The sequence below is a fragment of the Oikopleura dioica genome, chromosome 1, assembly GCF_907165135.1.
Source record: "Oikopleura dioica chromosome 1, OKI2018_I68_1.0, whole genome shotgun sequence".
Lineage (NCBI taxonomy): Eukaryota > Metazoa > Chordata > Appendicularia > Copelata > Oikopleuridae > Oikopleura > Oikopleura dioica.
Window position 1 is genome coordinate 4,562,325 of NC_137291.1, and position 18,937 is coordinate 4,581,261.

At 41.0% G+C, this 18,937-nt stretch overlaps 11 protein-coding genes across 12 annotated transcripts; 6 read left to right on the forward strand and 5 right to left on the reverse strand.

The window, feature by feature from the left end:
* Positions 1–1,928: 1,928 nt before the first annotated feature.
* LOC145711402 (uncharacterized) lies at positions 1,929–3,047 on the forward strand. Its single transcript, XM_081789106.1, has 5 exons — positions 1,929–2,090; positions 2,130–2,194; positions 2,239–2,423; positions 2,609–2,916; positions 2,958–3,047. Exons 1-4 carry the CDS (start codon positions 2,074–2,076, stop codon positions 2,846–2,848), a joined length of 507 nt encoding a protein of 168 aa, XP_081645232.1. The 5' UTR covers positions 1,929–2,073; the 3' UTR covers positions 2,849–2,916; positions 2,958–3,047.
* Positions 3,048–3,247: 200 nt separating this feature from the next.
* Positions 3,248–4,242, reverse strand: LOC145705555 (protein yippee-like; the record flags this gene model as incomplete). Its single annotated transcript, XM_081783045.1, has 5 exons — positions 3,248–3,531; positions 3,575–3,689; positions 3,734–3,795; positions 4,065–4,155; positions 4,197–4,242. Coding segments are annotated over 5 exons (450 nt in total), but the record flags the coding sequence as incomplete, so codon positions are not given.
* A 1,153-nt stretch (positions 4,243–5,395) lies between these two features.
* Positions 5,396–6,742, reverse strand: LOC145703196 (uncharacterized). The gene is made up of 2 exons (XM_081780524.1): positions 5,905–6,742; positions 5,396–5,848 (listed from the first exon to the last, which is right to left on the reverse strand). Exons 1-2 carry the CDS (start codon positions 6,418–6,420, stop codon positions 5,531–5,533), a joined length of 834 nt encoding a protein of 277 aa, XP_081636650.1. The 5' UTR covers positions 6,421–6,742; the 3' UTR covers positions 5,396–5,530.
* A 137-nt stretch (positions 6,743–6,879) lies between these two features.
* Positions 6,880–8,647, reverse strand: LOC145705546 (astacin-like metalloendopeptidase). Its single transcript, XM_081783034.1, has 3 exons — positions 8,555–8,647; positions 7,091–8,425; positions 6,880–7,017 (listed from the first exon to the last, which is right to left on the reverse strand). The coding sequence occupies exons 1-3, from the start codon at positions 8,577–8,579 to the stop codon at positions 6,890–6,892; spliced, it is 1,488 nt and encodes a 495-aa protein (XP_081639160.1). The 5' UTR covers positions 8,580–8,647; the 3' UTR covers positions 6,880–6,889.
* A 2,070-nt stretch (positions 8,648–10,717) lies between these two features.
* LOC145699754 (UNC93-like protein MFSD11) lies at positions 10,718–11,882 on the forward strand. Of its 2 annotated transcripts, XM_081777023.1 has the most exons (4): positions 10,718–10,817; positions 10,869–11,127; positions 11,324–11,381; positions 11,423–11,882. In XM_081777023.1, exons 2-4 carry the CDS (start codon positions 11,022–11,024, stop codon positions 11,682–11,684), a joined length of 426 nt encoding a protein of 141 aa, XP_081633149.1. In that variant the 5' UTR covers positions 10,718–10,817; positions 10,869–11,021; the 3' UTR covers positions 11,685–11,882. The 2 variants fall into 2 exon arrangements, with proteins under 2 accessions (XP_081633149.1, XP_081633155.1); XM_081777029.1 differs by lacking the exon at positions 10,718–10,817 and having other exon boundaries at positions 10,866–11,127.
* Positions 11,883–11,903: 21 nt separating this feature from the next.
* On the forward strand, positions 11,904–12,835 carry LOC145699743 (UNC93-like protein MFSD11). Its single transcript, XM_081777014.1, has 3 exons — positions 11,904–12,302; positions 12,374–12,464; positions 12,504–12,835. The coding sequence occupies exons 1-3, from the start codon at positions 12,096–12,098 to the stop codon at positions 12,740–12,742; spliced, it is 537 nt and encodes a 178-aa protein (XP_081633140.1). The 5' UTR covers positions 11,904–12,095; the 3' UTR covers positions 12,743–12,835.
* Positions 12,836–12,947: 112 nt separating this feature from the next.
* On the reverse strand, positions 12,948–14,213 carry LOC145699773 (uncharacterized). Its single transcript, XM_081777038.1, has 6 exons — positions 14,071–14,213; positions 13,642–14,026; positions 13,479–13,600; positions 13,372–13,436; positions 13,108–13,169; positions 12,948–13,065 (listed from the first exon to the last, which is right to left on the reverse strand). Exons 2-6 carry the CDS (start codon positions 13,849–13,851, stop codon positions 12,997–12,999), a joined length of 528 nt encoding a protein of 175 aa, XP_081633164.1. The 5' UTR covers positions 13,852–14,026; positions 14,071–14,213; the 3' UTR covers positions 12,948–12,996.
* LOC145711685 (uncharacterized) lies at positions 13,996–15,258 on the reverse strand. Its single transcript, XM_081789377.1, has 4 exons — positions 14,897–15,258; positions 14,516–14,737; positions 14,301–14,474; positions 13,996–14,217 (listed from the first exon to the last, which is right to left on the reverse strand). Exons 1-4 carry the CDS (start codon positions 15,011–15,013, stop codon positions 13,996–13,998), a joined length of 735 nt encoding a protein of 244 aa, XP_081645503.1. The 5' UTR covers positions 15,014–15,258.
* LOC145697040 (uncharacterized) lies at positions 15,188–16,297 on the forward strand. The gene is made up of 2 exons (XM_081774178.1): positions 15,188–15,724; positions 16,037–16,297. Exons 1-2 carry the CDS (start codon positions 15,467–15,469, stop codon positions 16,286–16,288), a joined length of 510 nt encoding a protein of 169 aa, XP_081630304.1. The 5' UTR covers positions 15,188–15,466; the 3' UTR covers positions 16,289–16,297.
* Positions 16,298–16,366: 69 nt separating this feature from the next.
* LOC145711686 (calpain clp-4-like) lies at positions 16,367–17,508 on the forward strand. The gene is made up of 3 exons (XM_081789378.1): positions 16,367–16,463; positions 16,875–17,216; positions 17,260–17,508. The coding sequence occupies exons 1-3, from the start codon at positions 16,449–16,451 to the stop codon at positions 17,506–17,508; spliced, it is 606 nt and encodes a 201-aa protein (XP_081645504.1). The 5' UTR covers positions 16,367–16,448.
* A 62-nt stretch (positions 17,509–17,570) lies between these two features.
* LOC145697050 (calpain-1 catalytic subunit-like) lies at positions 17,571–18,474 on the forward strand. Its single transcript, XM_081774191.1, has 4 exons — positions 17,571–17,887; positions 17,933–18,094; positions 18,136–18,307; positions 18,400–18,474. Exons 1-4 carry the CDS (start codon positions 17,778–17,780, stop codon positions 18,427–18,429), a joined length of 474 nt encoding a protein of 157 aa, XP_081630317.1. The 5' UTR covers positions 17,571–17,777; the 3' UTR covers positions 18,430–18,474.
* The last annotated feature ends 463 nt before the right edge of the window (positions 18,475–18,937 follow it).

Below are 18,937 nucleotides of genomic sequence, written 5' to 3' on the forward strand. Positions count from 1 at the left end.
CGCGGTTCGAGAAAATTGACTGGCAATCGATTCACATGCTTATTTCTCATGTACGTAGACAAGGTCAATTTTCGTCTCTCTCTTTCTTTGGATGGCCTTAATTAACCCTCTTGGGATTTCAATTTTCTTGTTTTTTTCTCTTGAAAAAAGCTCTGATTTCGCAATTTGCCAAGTCTTTAAAGAGAGTAAGTTCGAGCTAAATAAATACATACAAGTAAATCAAATAGTGACTCTACTGACGCCTAGCCAAATTACCCAATCTTACTACATTCAAGATTTCAATAAAGTTGTTTTCAGAACATTTTTTCTCTTACTGATAAAAAATGGCTCTTATACCAGTCTTCAACTGCCAATTACGCAGGAAAAAACTGACGTAACAAAGTGGAGGGCTCAGAAGGTGACAATTCCGCCCTAGAGCACTTTTTGAGCTGGAATTTAATTCTGATCATTGTGAAGAAAATATTCATAATGACCAAAAATAATGACCAAAAATGCGATTTCTTAAAAATAATTTTTTTTGACAAATCTTTTTGGTCGGAATTTTTGGTGAAGATTTTTGAACCATAATTATTGGTCACAAAAATGATATCACTAAAAATGACCAAATAGACTACTTCATTTTGGTTATTTTTGATGATAAAATTTTTGTGATCAATAATGATGGCTCAAAAACTTGACCCCGAAATCCGACCAAAAAGATGATTTTTTAACCGAAAAATCATATTTTAGTTCATTTTTTCTGACAGGAAACTGAGCTTATTTTTTAGAAATTAATTTCCTAAATTTTTTTAAAAAAGCTTCGTATTCTTTTCTCTTGATAATTTTTCTTCATTTTTCTTTTTCTCTATTTTCCGTCTTGTCAAAATCAGCGCATTTCATCAAAATAAAAAAAACGAACTTGGCAGAGGCTCAGAAAAAAAGAATTGTGAAGTTTTTGTCGCGATTGAGGAGCGGTTCGATTGGGCCTGGCACAAGGCCAAAAGATTATTACAAATTAGATGGGACCTTCATGTTGCAATTTTGCGCTTTGGAATTTCTCACTTTCTGGCTCTTTTATGAACTTGCAAGGCTGATAGACTTTTCTCAAGTCTGAAAGGTTGAGAAGATTCTTACATTTGACGTTGACAATCGATGATAAGAATTGCATATTTCGTCAGAAGCATTGAACTGATAAGACTCTTTCTCAAACTGACTTTCTCGCAGACGATTTTCAATAAGGATTTCTGAGTGAGATCCTGACCCCCATTTTTAATAGCCCACAGCGCTAGAAAGAGCGTTAAAAATTATGCTAGATGAAAATTGTTGATTGCGGGTGAAAGAATGAGTCAGCTCAGTATATCAATTTAGCAAATTTATTTTCGACTGGTAATTTGGTTGCAGTGCAGGATCGAATTAGAAGGAACGCCGAAAAAGAAAGATGAACAACTAAATACTTTATAATCTTAGTAGGCTACTACTTGTAGTAGGTAGTAGGTTAATGATTTGACCGAAATAAATCAGCAATCATCAAAGTCTGTGGTAGTAGCAAGATCTTCGTAGAAGTCATTTAGGTCTAAAATATATAAAATAATTAAATGAATACGATTATTACCATCAATGTTGCCAACGATGTCGGAGCTGAATTGATCGGGCATTTTGTCAAAGGTCGAATGTTTTTACAAAAAAATTCTATTGAAAAATATTTGTTGGAAAAAAGCGGCTACCTCGGTATGTTTGATTTCTCGAGAGTGAGAAGGCGTTTAAAACTTCGACTTTTACGCTCAAAAGGGAAATGTAAAGAGGGAAAGCCTACTAAGCGATCATAAAAATTAATTCGCCATCTAGAGTTATTTTTGACGCTCTTTCTGATGGGCAAATAAAAAGTGGGGGTCAAGATTTCACTTAGAAATCCTTATTAAAAATCGTCGAAATGAAAAATTCTCTTATTATAAAATGCAATTTTCGTTGTTGCATTTGAAAAGTTTTCATCTTGAAAACAAGTTGTTTATTGCATGCCTTACGTCAGAAATGAGGTTTTACGATCGTGTCTTTTTCTTGCTCATTTTTTTGCATTTGGATCGAATAAAATAAAAAATGGGAAACGCTCTCAGGTCTGTTTCTTTTTCGTTATCTCTAGCTAGTTGATTCAGTATTATAACCGGTAGAAGGCAGCTATCAGATGAAGAGACCGCGGCACTGAGCTTTTCTTCTTACTGTAAGATCGGAAAAAAGGGAGGACTCGAGAGAGTATCTTTTAAGTTACGAAAGAGGAGATAAACTACCTATACAACGAATTCGGACGAATAAACGGAAATTTTTCGCAAATTTCGAAAAGAACAATTTGGAGGCAAAACATCAACTATCTTTTTTCGGAAGAAAATGAGGATAATCTTGAAAGGCCGAAGAAGTATTTGAAGGACAAGGAAGATGAAAACATGGAAAAGGTGAATTTCAAGATTTGTTAGTGACACCCTTAAAAAGTCCTTTTTTGATTGTTTATGTTCAGAAAGACCCCGAAGAAATGGTAAGATAAATCAATTTTTTTATGAGAGAAAAAAAAAAATCTGAAATTTTTTTCTCTTTTTTATTATAGCTCAATATGCATTTTCTTGAAATAATGAAATTTTAGTATCTGAATCGAACAAGTCGATTGAACAAAACAGATTTCGTCGACCGGCTGAGCGACAGAATGGACATGAGCGGGCATGGAAATCTCGACGTTTCCGATCATATTCGTTGGTCGTCGATTTTGACCAGAGGAAATGTCGAGCAACGCCTTGCTTGTCTCTTCGGAACGGCTCTAGAACTCACCTCTCTTTTTGACAAGAATCTCTTGAAGCCAGTTGAAAGCCATTTACGATCGAGGTGATGGATTCACCGACAAAACGACCATCGAAAGCGTCCGAAAATCCTTCGCGGAAATGATCGGAAAAGACGGTCTGTCTTAATTTTTTCCATGTCTCATCCCAAATATTAAGGTGGTATGCCATCGTGCGTCCTGGACGACATGTTAAGGGATTCACCAAGAAAATTGATTTCAAGAGACTTTTTTGTCGCCTATCTTTCAGGATTGGTTTCCGAGGGACTTTATCATTTTGACACCCTTATTATTTCAATTTCAATTTCACCTGAAAAACCAAAAAAGCCGACAAGAAAATCTGCCAAAACTTGACCGCCCTTGATAATCTCCTGATCCCTAAGACCCTTACTGATATAGACACAAAAATGTAGTCCCTTGAATAAAAAAAAAATCAACGATGAATATGAATAATGAGCGTTTATTTGAAATAAAACATTCGAAAGAAAGAAAGAAAAAAAGAAAGAATAAAGAAAAGAAATTTTTTCATGAGGCTTGAACTTTTGGAAACACACAACAAAAAAAGGTAAGAAGGAGAATATTCGGAAAGTGGAAAAATTCATACGCGAGTCGGAGAAGAGTTCCAGCCATTGTCTTTGAACATATGGACGAGTTCGATAATTGTCTTGCCCTCTTTGTACTTTTGGGCGGGCTCGAAAGCGTGCTCGTATTTCCAGCCGAGCACGGTATTGCAACTAGAACATCGATCAGTTCCTCCTCGAAAGTTCAAGCTGCTACCTTTTACAGAAAACATCTGCCACATGATGGCGTCCAGTCAAGAGGACACGTTCTTCGGCCTGGCCTGCAGCCACATTGACGACCTCGTCGAAAAGATATGCCCGCCCTTGCGATCCTTAATGAATACCGATGAGATTTATTGTTTCCTTGCTTCCTTACCTTGGAATCCTTTTGAAACCAAATTTTCATGGCGGGCTAGATGAGCTCGGCAATATCGACAGCTAAAGAATGATTTATTTTATTTTTCGATAAAAAGATTGTTTGAACCGGAGCTCGGCAATCTGAGTCAGGGTCAGAAAGCTCAAAAATGAAAAGCCGCGTAGCGGCTTTTTTAAAACCGAAGCCGCATAGCGGCTTCGCCATCATTTATGAATGTATTGAAATGTTTATTTTGCGAAGCCGCTATGCGGCTTCGGTTTTAAAAAAGCCGCTGCGGAGAGCATTTAGACCCTGACTCAGGTTTCGACTCAGGTTGCTAACTATTGTTTACCTAAAAATCCTTTTGCCGTCAATATACAGCTGGTTGTATTCCCAATCATCGTCGCCTTCTTGATGCTTTTTCTTGTTTGGGAAGCAACCCCCTTAATCAATTTCACCATCATCCTCCTTTTTGTTTTCTTACCGATAAAATTTTCGAAGAAAATCGCCAGTTTTGCGCTGTTCTCAGCTCATGTTTCAAAAAATCGAAAAAAGGAGCCTCGGTGAAATTCTCAGTATTGAACTGAAAACCATGTCATAAGACCAAATTCGTTTCACTGCGTAGGGCACTCTTTCCCCCAACAACGGCCAATCGAGGAGCGCCGAAGAAATCGCCTTTCCTTCTCAGCGCAGCGACTAGGGTGCGCACGTGCGAGTGGGGTCACGGGGTCCGAGTCTTATTTTTGAAAGACGAAAATAAATAATAATTATTACTTTTTCAGCGTAAGACGAATGAAAATCAATCATTTTGAATCTTTTTTCTTTGAATTAACAAAGTGACATCCTTAATTTTCAAGAAAAAATCGAAGTTAAAATTTTCTTTGGAAACTTAATTTTATGTTCTCGAAATGAGATACCCTAGTTGTCAGTGAAATTATCCCGTAAAAAATCACTATTAGTGACACCCTTATGGGATGAAAAGAAAGTTGAAGCTGTCTAAAATTGTGGAAACCCTAGAAATATAATGAACTGAAAATCCCCATGAGAGACGAAAATTGGTCAGCAGGTTCGCAAAAGCCAATTCAGACGTCGTCTGAACTGTAACAACAACGCAATATATTCTGATGATTACATAAGCAATCATGGAAGACAAGGATATTGCCGTCCTCGATCCCAGATTTTTGCGATGATAGTCAAAAGACGATTTTTTTCAGCCAATTCGTATATGCTTGTAATTTGCAGGCTTAATTAGTCAAGTTTTTGATTGCATGAATGATTCAAAACGGGCTAATTACTTTTTTTCTCTCACATTTTTCCGCCATTTCCTTCTCAAAACTAAAAAATGAGTAAACAAGGAGAGAAGTCCGAATTGATATGCGTGATTCTCATCCCAATTCGTAAGTCCAACCTACCCCGTGTTGCTTTCCTCCTTATTCTAGTGCCCATCATTTTCCTGCTACTGATTATGGTCTGCTACTGGAAATCAAATCCGAAAAATCTCTCGACAAGAAAACGAAAGTATCGTGAGGACAAAGTTCTTTGGAATCTCGGAAAAGGTCCGAAACCGGCGTATCAGAAAAAATACGAAGAGATTTTTTACATTCCTTGGAGAAAAAACAGATATCGAGGAGAACATCATCGAAATCAACAATTTGAACTGTTCATATGAAATTGATGAATTTTTATTGAATCTTGGACTTAAAAGAGAGAATATAGAAATCTTAGGTTTGAAACTGGAAAGAAATCTGTAAGGATTGAACTTTCGCGGAAAAGAGGAGAATCGAGAAAAGAAGAGATTCCTCCGGAGAGAGGAAGAAATTACTCTGAGCACATTCTTCGCTTGAATTGTCCGTGGAACTTGTTGAAATGTCGGACGAGTCTGTCAGCAGATCCTCGAGCGCATGCCCATTTTCGAGATGCCGAGACGAGAGCCCCGTTGATTTGAGAGGCGAGTTTGCAGTTGGTCGTTCCATCGAAGACTTGGAGATCTCCGGCTTCATCATCCTCAGGTACGTCGGAACCGTCGCATCGGTACTTGTCTTCGTTTGTTGATGCGTCGAGCTGTTGGATCTTCTTTAACATTTTTCGGATGTAAGTTCGAGTGAATCGCGTTTTTTCCAAGTTGTCAATCAGTCTCTTAATAAATCATTACAATCAAAGTAAACACGGTTCGATCTTAAAAGGCTACTTACGGCGAAGTGTCCATTGACTTTATTCATTCGGATGGTATACTGAGTCTGGATTTGTTTCCAAGCTTTCTTGTCCACACAGACTCCATCGATCTCTTCCCATCCTTTTCCGTCGCAAATGCACTCGTACGACCCTTCTGTGTTATTGCAAGTAGCTCCTTCCGCACAAGGAACCAGGAGAGTGTCCCCGATAGAAGTCAGTGTAACCGAAGCGTCGATGATGGCACACTCGTCAGCATCGGCGCAGCTTCCATCGACCATCTCGTAGCCGTCGTTGCAAGTGCAGGCACCGTTTCGGCAGAATTCCTGGGCTCCGTCGCATGTGAGCGTCTCGCAAGGATCGACAGCAGTGCAGACGAAGCCATCGCCGTGGAAGCCATCATCACAGGCGCAAGTATAGCCCGATGAAGTGTCAGTACAGGTCGCGTCGGCATGGCAATCGTCAGTTCCAAGAGCGCATTCATCAGGATCAGTTGACCCCGCAGATGTAGCTGCAGCTGATGCGAAGTCCTCCAGCATTGCAGCAAGCGTTGCGAATTGATCTGCGACGCTTCCTGCAACTGGAATGATATCTAATTTCTCTCCATCTTCGCATTGATTTTCAGCACTTGTTTCAATTGCCCTGTAGGCATCGAATACTACAGTGGAGGTTGTTTTGGCAGTAATGAAGATTTTGTCGAGAGAAAACTCTGAGCAAAGGAGGAAATTGACAGCAGGATCCAGAGGATAGTAAGTGTACTGACCACCCGCTTGATTTGGATCGTTGCCGAAGATGTAGAGATCATCAAGAGTTTGGCCGGGGAGCAGGGATGTTGGAGGTGTGACTGTGCCGCCAGATTTGGTTTCTAATAAAGGGTCACTTTGAAATAATGAATAAATGAATTAAAAATTTTTGACATAAACAATATAATATTGTTTATGTTCTTCCGTTGAACGTTAATCTCTACAAAAGCTTCGGCAATTCGTGATTTAAGTCTTATTTATGACCCTATTCTTGTGTCCAATAATGAACATCAGTAGCAACGATGATTGATTTCGCAGAATCTTCCGACCAATTCATAGCGTCAGCTGATCTTGTCCAAATCGCACCGGAGAGAGTATCTTCTTCCCAGTCACCTTAATAATTATATAGAAATGTTCTCCGACATCGTTTTATTAGAATGATATGTTTAATTAGTCAATATCTTACCTCCACCGTACATGCTCCCAAGACGCGCCATGCAGATATCATAAACTTCATCAAGTTTAACTTCATCGACCTCATCTCTGTCATCAAGAAACTCGGAGACGTCAGTCAATTCCAAGGGGATATCGAAAACTCTCGACCATGTTCTTGTGAATTCGCCGGAGTCAAAAGTTCTATCCGAGTAGAGGGAAATACCGATGCGGAAGATCTCGTCTCTTTCTTCCTCCAGTTGGATTCCCCTTCGAATCAGTGTCTTAACACCGTCGCATGCGTCACTCCTGTAGCTTCTGTATGAGCCGCTTCCGTCAATCATCACGACCATGTCCTGGATGAGTTTGGTTGGTGGTGCATCTGTTGTTGTTGGGAACACACAAGTTTGAACACCATCGGCACCGGTGACGAGGTTGAAACCGTCAGCACAGACACATTCGTAGCCGATCGGTCGGTTGACGCATCCGTGGAACGGTCCTCCACATCGGCCTGGCCCCGCGTCAGCACACTTGTTGTTCATCTCACAGCCGTGGTAGGCGTTGAGCTGGAAGGCATCCTGCTCAGACATTGGCCATGTTCTGTCGACAGGAGCGCGGACCGACGGATTTCCGGGGACTCCGATAGTAGCAAGTCCATCTGGCTCAGTCCCCGAGTAGTAGTGAAGAATCGAGTTGAAATCGTATGGGCTGCCAAGATCCTCCCACTGCCCGATGGCGGATGGACCGTAGGTCAACTTTCGGTAGTTCCAAGTGTCGACCACATTCTCGTGAATGGCCACGTGATCATCGCGATCAGGGCGCGAATGCTCGTGGAGAAAACCCAATCGATGCATGAACTCGTGATTGACCGTAGTTCCGCCCCACCAGGTGTAGCAATCAGGTCGCATGTTGATGACAGCATCACCATTGCTTCGACCAACGCCGGACCAGCACTTTTCGTCCGGATCATTATTCCATGTTACTCGGATGGCGGAATCGTAGTCGTCCTTTTCAGCTTCGGTGATGAGTTTCATCTTGACGCAGGTAAGTCGTTCGAAATGAGCGACGTTGTCGTTGATTCCATCCATTGACATTGCCCCGGTGTGTCCCTCGAATTCGAAGTCTTCGTATCCCGCAGAATAGTAGTATGGGACGACGAACTTGTTTTGAGCCGGGTCCCATAAATTATTCCATTTTGTCACGCTCCCAACGGCAGCACGATCCTCATCACCGCCCTTGTCGCAATCATCCTCGATTACCATGGCCGGGTCGATGGTGATACCTTGGCTTTCGAAGTATGCTGCTTGACATTGATTCAAAAAGACGTCATCTGTTTCAACTTCCTCGGTGGCATTGACAGTTGCATAGACTAAAATTATGATTTTTTCGCTGTAAATCTTGACAGTAAAAAATTATCTCTTTGTTCTTTCTTATTTGTTTATTAATATAAGATGATATTTTTTATGAGATTTGATATATATTTTTGATAGGATATAACCTGCAAGAAACTTGAAGAGTTTCATCTTCTTGAGAAAATGGGCTATCCCTTTTTGCTCAAATGTTACGAAAATTGACTCCGCGCTTTGTTTTATACTGTTCTAGCGCTGGCGCTCAAGATCTAACGAGGCGCATAGGGCGCCACATGAACTTTCTTCAGAGAATCAAGAACCACTTCAGAAGACGATTCAAAATGGGCAAAGGTCTCTCTTAGAAAGGTGTAATTAATTGAGAGCTAAAGCTCAGCTCAGCTCAGCGATTTCGACGTGAGGGTCAGCTTAGCTGAATTTTTCTGAAGAAAGCTAGCTCAGCTCAATGGTTCTTCGAAAAGAGCCAGCTCAGCTTAGCTGGCTCAGCTTAAAATAATTGTCAGCTCAGCTCGGCTAGCTCAGTTTGAAAAATCGTTAGCTCAGCTCAAAAATTTTCAGATAAGCCCCAGATAAGCTCAGCTCAGCTCAATTTTTTTGAAAAATCCAGCTAAGCTCAGCTCAGTTGTTTTTCAAAGGGGTCAGATCAGCTCAGCTAAATTTCGACCTCAGCTCAGCTAGCTCAGCTCATTTTCGAAAATTTGCAACTCTGGTTGGCATACGTTCTTGGACTCAAGAAATGTTCTTTTGAAAATCGTGTTTTCTCAAGGGCCGAAGGTGAAATAATTCTGAAAACAGCATAATGCCTCACGCAGCGTTTCAAAAGTATTGCTTAGGCTTTGCGGTATTTTGCACAAAGTGCTCTTTTTTGTTTTGGGTGCTCGAGACTCGCTGAGGTTTCAGCTCCGTCGGGCAACTCCCCTTTTCAAACATAGAAATAAACTTGCTTTAAAATAAATTGAAGAAAAGTTCGGCGACTTTCTTAATTAATAAATTTTGGCGCTCAGTCAGTGATTCGACCCCTCATCAAGCATTCAAATTCTGATTTAACAAGATGAATATCCCTTAGTCAACCCCTTTTCCCAATGTTTGTTCAAGAGCAAACTTTGTAGTTCGATTTATAAGCTCTGATCTTTCCCACTCTATTCCCAAATTTTTTAAAATGTACAATGGAAACGCCAGAGCTTTCAATGCCTTTAACCAGAGAGATGTCATGTTGAGCTTATCAGCGACTCATTTGCATGACAAAGATGTGTTTTCAAAGTCCGATCCGTATGCAGTTGTTTATCGGGAAGGTTCAAATTTACTAAAAATTTTCTTGAAAAAAAGACGAACCAAAAACGAGTCATGATGCAAACGTCCACAATCCCGAAGAACTTGGAAGAACAGAGACTCTCAAAGACAATTTAAACCCTTCTTGGACGACAAAAATCAAAGTCCCACACAACCTGAAATTCATAAGAATTGCCGTCTTAGATCAAGATTCTCCAGGCAAAAAAATCTCGGTAACACTAACCCCCTCTCTTTCTTAACCAAAATCAAGAGCGATGATCGTTTGGGAGAAGTTATAATCGAAATGGATGTGCTGCTATCATCTGGTCTTTTGAAAGAAACGTTTCATTCCTTGAAGAAAAATACGATAAAGAACAAACCGACGGCGATTTCCAAGTCTAAATTGGGGATTTTTACGTATCCATGCAATTCTGGAGACCCGGTTCGATATCGATTTCATTTTCAGGAAACGGCTTTTTCAGGGGTCGAAAAATCGGAAACCGACAAAAATATTCGTCGAAATTTTGCATGGGCGGCTACTCGGCTGCTGATTGGCCGGTAAGCCGAATACAGGCATCTGATTCGTTGAAAATTTCCTCGCAAAATTTGACGAAAATTTTTGTCGGTCCCAGACACCTCCCCGAAAAATTGAGTTTATGAGGGCCACTCCCTTAATCAAATTTTGAAAGCCGAATTGAAGGGAATCAATCTTGTCAACAAAGATACATTTAGCAAAAGCGATCCTTTCTTCGAAATACGTTTCTGTGGTATTCCAAAAATCGACCAAGAATATCATTTTTCATTCTTTTTCTAGCGCCGAATACCACAAAAGAAGTGACAGTGTACCGAAGCGAAGTGCTTGATGATAACTTATGCCCGGATTGGGTGCCCTTTATTATTCATAAAGATCAGCTCTGCGCTGGAGATGACAGGAGAAAGATCAAGATTCTTGTGTTTGACTACGACGGGCCTGAGCAATTCGAGGTTTTTGCTCGAAAAAATTTTAATGTGAATTATCAATAATAAGATGATTGGTGAGACAGAAATTCAAGCAAATTGTCTCCACGATGGTCTGCTTCTCCCTTTGATCGAGCCGAAGAAACTCAAGAAAAAGTCATCTTATCGGTAAAAAATGATAAAAAGCGAGTTGATACCCTTATTCGAAATTTCTTCTAGAGGCTCGGGATTTCTGAAAATCGCGGACGCAACGCGAATCTCCGCTGCGCGCCAAAAATATCCCAACTGATTCAAGATTCCAACTGATAAAACTCACATTCAAAAACTCACAATCGCACTGTCACACTTTTTTTGCTTTCAAAGACGAATAAAATGGATTCAGAACGAGAGCCTTTGCTTTATAATTCGAAGAATAAAGAGACTGAAGAAAGGGTGAAAAAGAGAAATGTGCTTATTCTTGGGCTTGGCTTTTTCTTCGGTAATACGACTTTTTAGTTTCTTAAAATTAATGTAGGGAGACCCTTAATTCGGAAAGGAGATAGAAATATTTTTTTTCTTTGTTTTAACTTTTTAATCATCAAATGAATTAAGGGTATCACTTTGATAACTCTCGAATAAAATTACTTTGAAAACATGATTTTACGTTGTGTATCCCCTTAAATTTGACATTCAAGTTTACACTGGTTATCTGACCGCTGCTGGAACTTCTGAAACCATGCTTCGTTCTTTCAGGTTTTCTTATTCTTCATTTTTCCGACAAAAACTGATTCTAGCTACCGAACCGGCAAAACATCGAATGGCTTCATTTCCCTCGGAATCAATGCTTTGTTCAATGGAGTCACTGCTCCCTTCGTTCCGATTCTTTTTCGTCTTATGTCTCGCCGGACCACGATGTTTTTAGGAGCTTTGCTGAGTGCTTCGTATGTTTTTTGCTTTATTCGACCTACGCCGGAGCTTTTGTACTTGTTTTCCGCTATTTCTGGGGAAGGGGCTTCAAACCATCAACCCTCTTTTTTGACTCCAAAAGAAATTTGAAGCCCCGAAAAAGAATTGGCGGAACACTCCTCTGGGTCTCACAAGGAGCCGATTTGGTGGTCAATTCAACGCCGGAAACGATTTCAAGAAACACCGCAGTCTTCTTCTCCTTCTACATGTCCGGAATGTTCGGTGGGAACTTGTTCGTGTACTTTGATTGGAATGGGCAAGAATTCGTGTCGCAGTCGCAGCAGAGTTCTTTAGGGAGGCGTTTTCAGACTTGAAATTTTCAACCTGGCAATTTTCATTTTTTGAATGTCCTGAAAATTCCTGAAAGCCATCATTCTCGGAATAATCACAACCGTCGGCGGCCTCGTCTTCCTCCTCTCCAAGCCCGAAGTTTCTCATCTCCCAACTTCGTCTTCATCAATCCTTTCCGAATGCAAATCGAACTTCCTCGCAGCGTTCAAAATGGCGAAAAAGAGACCAGTTCAGCTTTTGATGCCGGCGATGGCGCTACTTGGCTTGGAAATTGCTTTCTATCAACTGGCGATGCCAACTTGTATCGGAACGACACATGAGCTGGATGACCCGAAAGGGAGTGTTGGATTGGTGATGATTTTTCTCGGCGCTGGAGAGCTTTTGGGGACGTTTTGTCAGCTAGCTGCGTCAAAAATGGTAGGGGAAGAATGCTCCATTTTGCGGGAAACCCTTTTTCGTAGTGATACCCTTAAAAATTTGTCATCTAGCCCCCCATGGATTCAAGAATCGCTCAAGTAACCGTCGGAACCGCCCTCTATATCATCGCTTCAGCTATCAGCTTCTGCATGTTTCCTGAAGGTACGTCCTTATTTCCCCAATCTCATCAACCCCCTCTAGAATGCACGATTCACGAGACCTTCACCGAAGGAATCATCAAACCTCGCCGCTGGATTCTCTTGCTTTGCGCTGTGATTTTCGGCTTTTACGATTGTACAATGCAAATGTGCATCAATCAAATGTTTGGAACGCTTTTTCGATCTGAGGAAGAATCTGGAGGGTTTTACGTCTTGCTCAATCTGATTCTTTGTGCGACTCTTACTGCTGGATTTATGGAAGTGCTTTCAAATGACCTATGATTTCCAAGGCTCTAAAATCTGTGTTTAGCCCTGAGTCAGGTTTCTACACGGGTTTCCTGACCAACTCAAAGCACTAAAAAGATACGCTCCGTTCATAACTCTTCCCGTCCAAATCTGCATCAACTTGTCAATGTGCCTCCTGGCCACCTGCTGTATATTGCGGATGGACTTCATGATGCGAAACAACCTTTTTATCTAATAAACTATCAAAGATATATTTTGTACAGAAAATGTGAAAGCTTATAAAACGATTTTTACTTTCGGCTCAGGTTGATAGACATGGCGAGGGCGAGGGCGGTGAGATTTTGAACAACAGTCGAGGCCTAAGAAATTGGTTAGGGAAAGAAAAAAGGATAGTTTCTTACGTCATTTTTAACATCTCCAGAAGCGGAAGGTCCAGGTCCTGTAAGTCGGGCGAGTTGGGCGACTTAAAACAAAGGAAAATAAGGATCTTAGCTGAGCGAGGAAATCTGAGTCAGGAAAAGAAAAGAGAATTTAAAAACAAGTTAGGATGATGCTTTCAGCGAAACCGCAAGCGGCTTGGATTATTGGTAAGCCGCTTGGAGGCTTTCTATTTACGAAATCACATAATCCTGACTCAGGTTGCCGCGCTGAAATTAATGGTTTACCTGGGTCTTCTTCAAGATAGTGGAAAAGAGTATTCATGAATCCGTAGCAAGCTTCTCCGTCAGAGCTAGAAATCCCATGAGTGCTCATTTTGAGCTCAAGAAATTACCTTGATTGCTGCTTTTCAAGTTCGTTGGTAACACTTTGGCTGATCTTGAAGTTTCCTTTGCCAATTTGAGTCGACAAATGATCCAGAACTTGGTGTTGAAAATTGCCACTCGACATAATCAGCTAAGAATGGTTAGTTTGGATAAAGTTGGATGAAAATCAACCTTTTTGGCGACGGAAAAGTCACCCTTTGAGCCTTCAGCGGTCATGTAGAGACTTTCGCGGCAGATTTTCATGACGAGATCGTATTTGCCGAATTCCACCATTCCCAAAAGTCGGTTGCCGAAGTCTTTAAAATGCTCAATCCCGTTATAAATGCCTTGATTCAAAGAGAAAACACGAGCACTTTCCTTGATCGTCTTTTTCAAAGACATTCATCATATATTCGGCTAACTCGACTCGATCCTGCTCGAGCTGAAGCATCAGTCGTCGAGATTCCTCGCTCCTGTTCTTCGCCTCGAATTTGAAAAGTCTGTCGCAAATGACAGATCTATCCTTCTCGAGCTGGACCAGGTATTTCAATCCAAATTCTTCTCGCCCAGAATCGCGCTAGAAACCAAAGATGCGAGTGAATAAGTTAGCGGAGACTCTACCTTGTCAACAATCATCGTTGCGAGTTCCATGCACAGGTCGTTGACTTCTGCTTGGGTAGTAAGTCGAGCAGCAAGATCGTACTTGTTTTCTTCGAGAATCAGAAGAAGACGGATGGCCAAGTTCTTTCTTTGTTCGCTTTTTGCGAGCTATTGAAAGGATTTCGATCTGATCGTGAATGGGACGCCTTAATTGAGTCAAATATTCAGCGGTTAAAATCCGATTCCTGAGCGATCAGTCGATCGGCAATTTGGTTACCGAATCGTTCACAAACAGAGAGGAAACGTTCGACCATCTTTTCGTCAAGCGCTAGAATTCTGTTGACAGTTCCGACTCGCTTTTTCTCCATTTGCGTGAGGAATCGATCGCCCAACTCGTTCCACTCTTGCAAGATCTTCTCGACTGTCTAGGGGAGTTTTTACATCTGATCGAAAAAGCTGTTCTTACCTCCGTATTTCCACTCTCCATCTGTTCCAAATATCGCTCAATAGTTCCTCCAGCAAGAGCAGCTTCGACGACATCGGCTCTGTCACCCTCAAGTTGGAGCAAGAATCGCTCAGCCATCTGCAGCGGTAGTTTTCGGAGGAGAATTTCGACGAGTTTTCCGCGACCTTTTTCGATTTGAATTAGCCATCTTTCGAGTAATTCTCGGTTCGAGTTTGTCAAAGTCTAAAGTGATGCCGTCGATTTTGAGATTTTGTTTCTTATTGAAATTGAGAAAACTATCAAAGATATGTAAAAGAAATCGAATATGAAACTTAATTAAAATACGAATAGAACAGCCGGTTGAAACCTTTATAGTCTCTTCCGTCCGGAACAGATGCTCACCTGGTCAACAGCCTTTGAATCCACTTCATTTTTCTTCGCGGCTTCGATGAATCTCAGGGTCAAACTCTGATGATTAAAGTCGAGCAATTTGCCCATAATCCACGATTCCACCACCATTTTCCCGAGTTATTTGTTTATCTCTTTTCCTCCAGAAACCAAAAAGAAAAAAATGACTAACTGTACTTGGGCGCAGCTCACTGGGCAAAAGGGAGACTGGTGATAAGCCAGGGCTCAACTGATAAAGATGAGAAATTCACTGAGTGTTTGAAGACCATCTAAGATGGTCCATCTTGAATAAAATAAGGAGCAAGCCATCGAAAGAAAGACTCGCAAACCTGTGTAGAAACCTGAGTCAGGGTTCTGAAAAATCTTTCCTCTTTCAAAAGCTGTTTCACTGCCCTGACACAGTCTTCTACTCGAAATTCTGAGCCTAGATCGAAAGTAGAACATCTTTTATTTAGCATGACGTAATCTTAGAACGCATTTTTGGCCTGGTAATATTTTGATCCAACACAAAGCAAAACAGCGCTTTCCATCCCTTTTCAGCTCACTCAAAATCAAACCCAAAAAATGAAGTGTCTCTTTTTTCTCGTTCAATTTTCACTTTCTCAAGAAATGAGTCTGATAGAGAACCAGGAAATGCTCCCTTGCCCGACGCAAAAAGACCCAAATCTGATGTGCACTGGTTGGAACTTGAAGTTTCCCGGGATAATTCTTTGCGCTTACATCCCACCAGCGATTTTTAACGCGGAGAATAGTAATTTTAAGAATTCAATGGGAAGGCCAACTTACGATTTTGACTTTCATCCTGGTTTTAACTGCATAAATGTAAGTCCTTACGGATCAAAAGCCTTTTGTTTCTATAGAAGCAATAAAAAATAATCAGAATTTTGTCAAATTTGACTTTTGTAATCAAAATTTCGGACTAAAAAGGCTAAAATATAGGTCAAATTTATTAAAATCTTTGGCTTTATGAAAAATTTAGACTATCTTAGTCTGAAAATTTGTTCATAAAAATCAAATTCGACCAAATTTTGGTCATTTATTAGTTTTTTCAAGATTTGACCGCTTTTTAACCATAAAAATTTCAATAAACCCATGTTTATTTTCTATAGCCAGTGATTAAAATTCTGTATTCAGACGAGTTCCTTTCGATACTTTGTTGACAAGGGCTTCGATCTTGTTATAAAAGGAGAATCGACCCACGAATGCGTCCAGGCAGAACTCAGCGGGGGCCGAGACTGGATTCTAGCAGAAAAAGTCATGGAGAACAAAAAACTAACGACGAGCTGCTCTCGTCATCGAAACCACAATCCTCTCAAGAAAAAATACAATTCCGCTGCTTACAAGAAAAAGAATTATTTGAAGTTCAAGTTCAATTCAAGAAAATAAATTTCGAAACTTCCGAAAAAAGATCGTAAAGCGTCACCTTCTCAAACGGAGAGCTGCTGAATTATGCTCATGGAAAGTCATAACAATTTTTACAACGTATTTTCATTGCTCTTTTGGTAGAAAAAGTGAAGCAGTCAGATTAATTAGCAATCAGCAGATTATGAGCGAGTTGAAGGTAAAATTCTAGATAAAATATATTTCGAAGAGAGAACTTTTGAAACCGAAGGCATGATAAACTGGTCATTCTCTAAGCTGGACTCGGGAACATGTGTAGAAAGCCTGAGTCAGGGTCAGAAAAAACTGAAATGAAAAGCCGCGCATCGGCTATTTTGTAAACGAAGCCGCGAAGGGGCTTCGCAAGAATTTTTGAGAGATTGAGGAGCTCATATTATCGAAGCCGCGAAGCTTCGCGGCTTTTCATTTCAGTTCTTTCAGAACCTTAGTCAGGCTTTCTACTTAGGTTGCCGAGTTCAATCTCTAAGAAAACCAGAGAGAGAGAAAGAGAGACTTCTGTGAATCATAAACTGTATCAATGTTCGCCGATAAATAACCAAGTTTTTATCCTAGAAAAATTATCAATTTCTAGTTCGGAAAAGCGACCGTTGTCCACAACATCGCCCCAGAAGCCCAGCGAGAAGTTCGTCGACTTTCTCGCAAGCTGTCAACAAAAGGGCAAACCTTTCAAGACAATAAATTTGACGTCGAGAAAGAGAAAAATGTCCGCGATGGAGTCATGCGCCTCAGCCGACTGAGCTTGAGGGAAAAAGTGAGTTTCATTGGACCTGATGGTTTGGACGCGGCAGATGTCAAGCAAGGAGGTATCGGTGATTGCTGGTTCTTGTCTGCTTTGTCTTGTATTGCTGCTGAGGATCAGCCGGGAACGGAATTGGGGAAATTGAAAAGAGATACGGTCGAAAATGTCCTTCAGGTAAAAATTGGTGTGATAAGTCCTTATTTCGTCAAAATCATAGATTGGCCACAATTGCACCATGACCGCAATGCAAAGTGGAGGCTTCCGCTTCAAATTTTCTCGCCTCGGAGAATGGGTCGACGTCATTATTGACGACAAACTCCCAGCGAAACGACGTGCCCGCCCTTCTGACACTGGAGAATGGTGGGTTCCGTTGACGGAAAAGGCTTACGCGAAATTCAACGGCGGCTATGATAAATTAATTGGCGGGCAAACTTGCCGCGCGCTCACGGATCTAAGGAAAGGATGAAAGAAAAGAAAATGGGTGCCTTAAGGGGGTGTTTCAGCCTCTTTTTATCCTGAAAAAAGCGGGGGCGTTGCGGTAGAATTGGCAAATTTCGAGTACGGAGAGGCTATTCAACCAGACAATACTGTCGGTGGAATAAATTTGATCGAGCTATTGAAGACGATTTCGAAGAACTCACTTATCTGCACTTCGAATTTGGGCGACGGGGAAATGAAACGATTGAAAAGGGGCTGGTAAATGGCCATGCTTATGCATTTCTGGGAATAGAAGAGATGCAGCTCAAGGATGGGTCGAAACTAGATATTGTTAGAATCCGAAATCCTTGGGGAAAGACAGAGTGGGAAGGCGATTGGGGAGACAATGATGAGAAAAACTGGCGGAGGTTAATTTTTTTCTTTGGTTGAAACGGTCGTTAAATTGTTCAAAGAGTTTCAGCAGCAGAGAAAAAGCGGCTTAAAATGGATCAGGCTGCTGATGATGGGGCGTTTTGGATGACCTTTAAGGATTGGGTAGATGAGTTTGAGATTTTGACGATTTGCGCGCTCCCGGGATTGGACTTGGAGGATGAAGATGGCAAAATAACAAAAGAGTAATATAAGGAAAAGGTTCACTTGTATAATATTTTTGAAGAGAAGTGGAAGAGCGAGAAACCCGCGTGATTGGAACCTTTCACCCTGGAGTCAATGCGCCCTCAGACATCAACCACTTGAAAAAAGTCTTCCTCGATCCCGAGTTCACGATTCAAGTCGAAATGGATGTGCACAAATACATTTCAAAAACCACCCGACTCATCTGGCTTCAGGTCGGTTGATCTTTCTTTTTACTATGGGAAAAATAAAGAATTTAATTGCGGTAATTGCGGTTTAACATTCGTGAATTTATAGTTCCTGGTAGACTCGCCGCTCAAGGAAACGAGATATGTGATGCTAAATGTCTATCGTAAGCAGGATACGAGACCTTTCAAGGAACGGTTTTATTGTGAAGGATTAAGGGTGTAGACACGGATAAGGCTGATTTCAAGGCAAATTTTCTCATCGAAAAATGAGGCCAAATGAGTACCCGTACTAAGGGTGTCCCTATCTAAAGGAGGAAAAAATCAAGAATAGTCAATCTAGACTATGAGAATACCCTTAAAACCGTCTAACAGGGACCAGTTACCAAGAAAGACCTTCGAAAATTAAGAAAAGTTGACCCTGTACTCCCTTATCAAAAAGGCTACACTGTCAGCTAAGGGTTCAACTTACAATCTTCCTCGAATTCTCCGTATTTTGTTTGAGAACCCCTAAAACAGCCCGTACAAACATAATGGATACTTGATGAATCTTCCTATTGGAAAATATGTTATTGTAAGTAGACCCTTATTCTTTCAATTTGACCGATTTAAGGTTGCGACAACTGCAAAACAAACAGCTGAAACAGATCCGGTAAAATT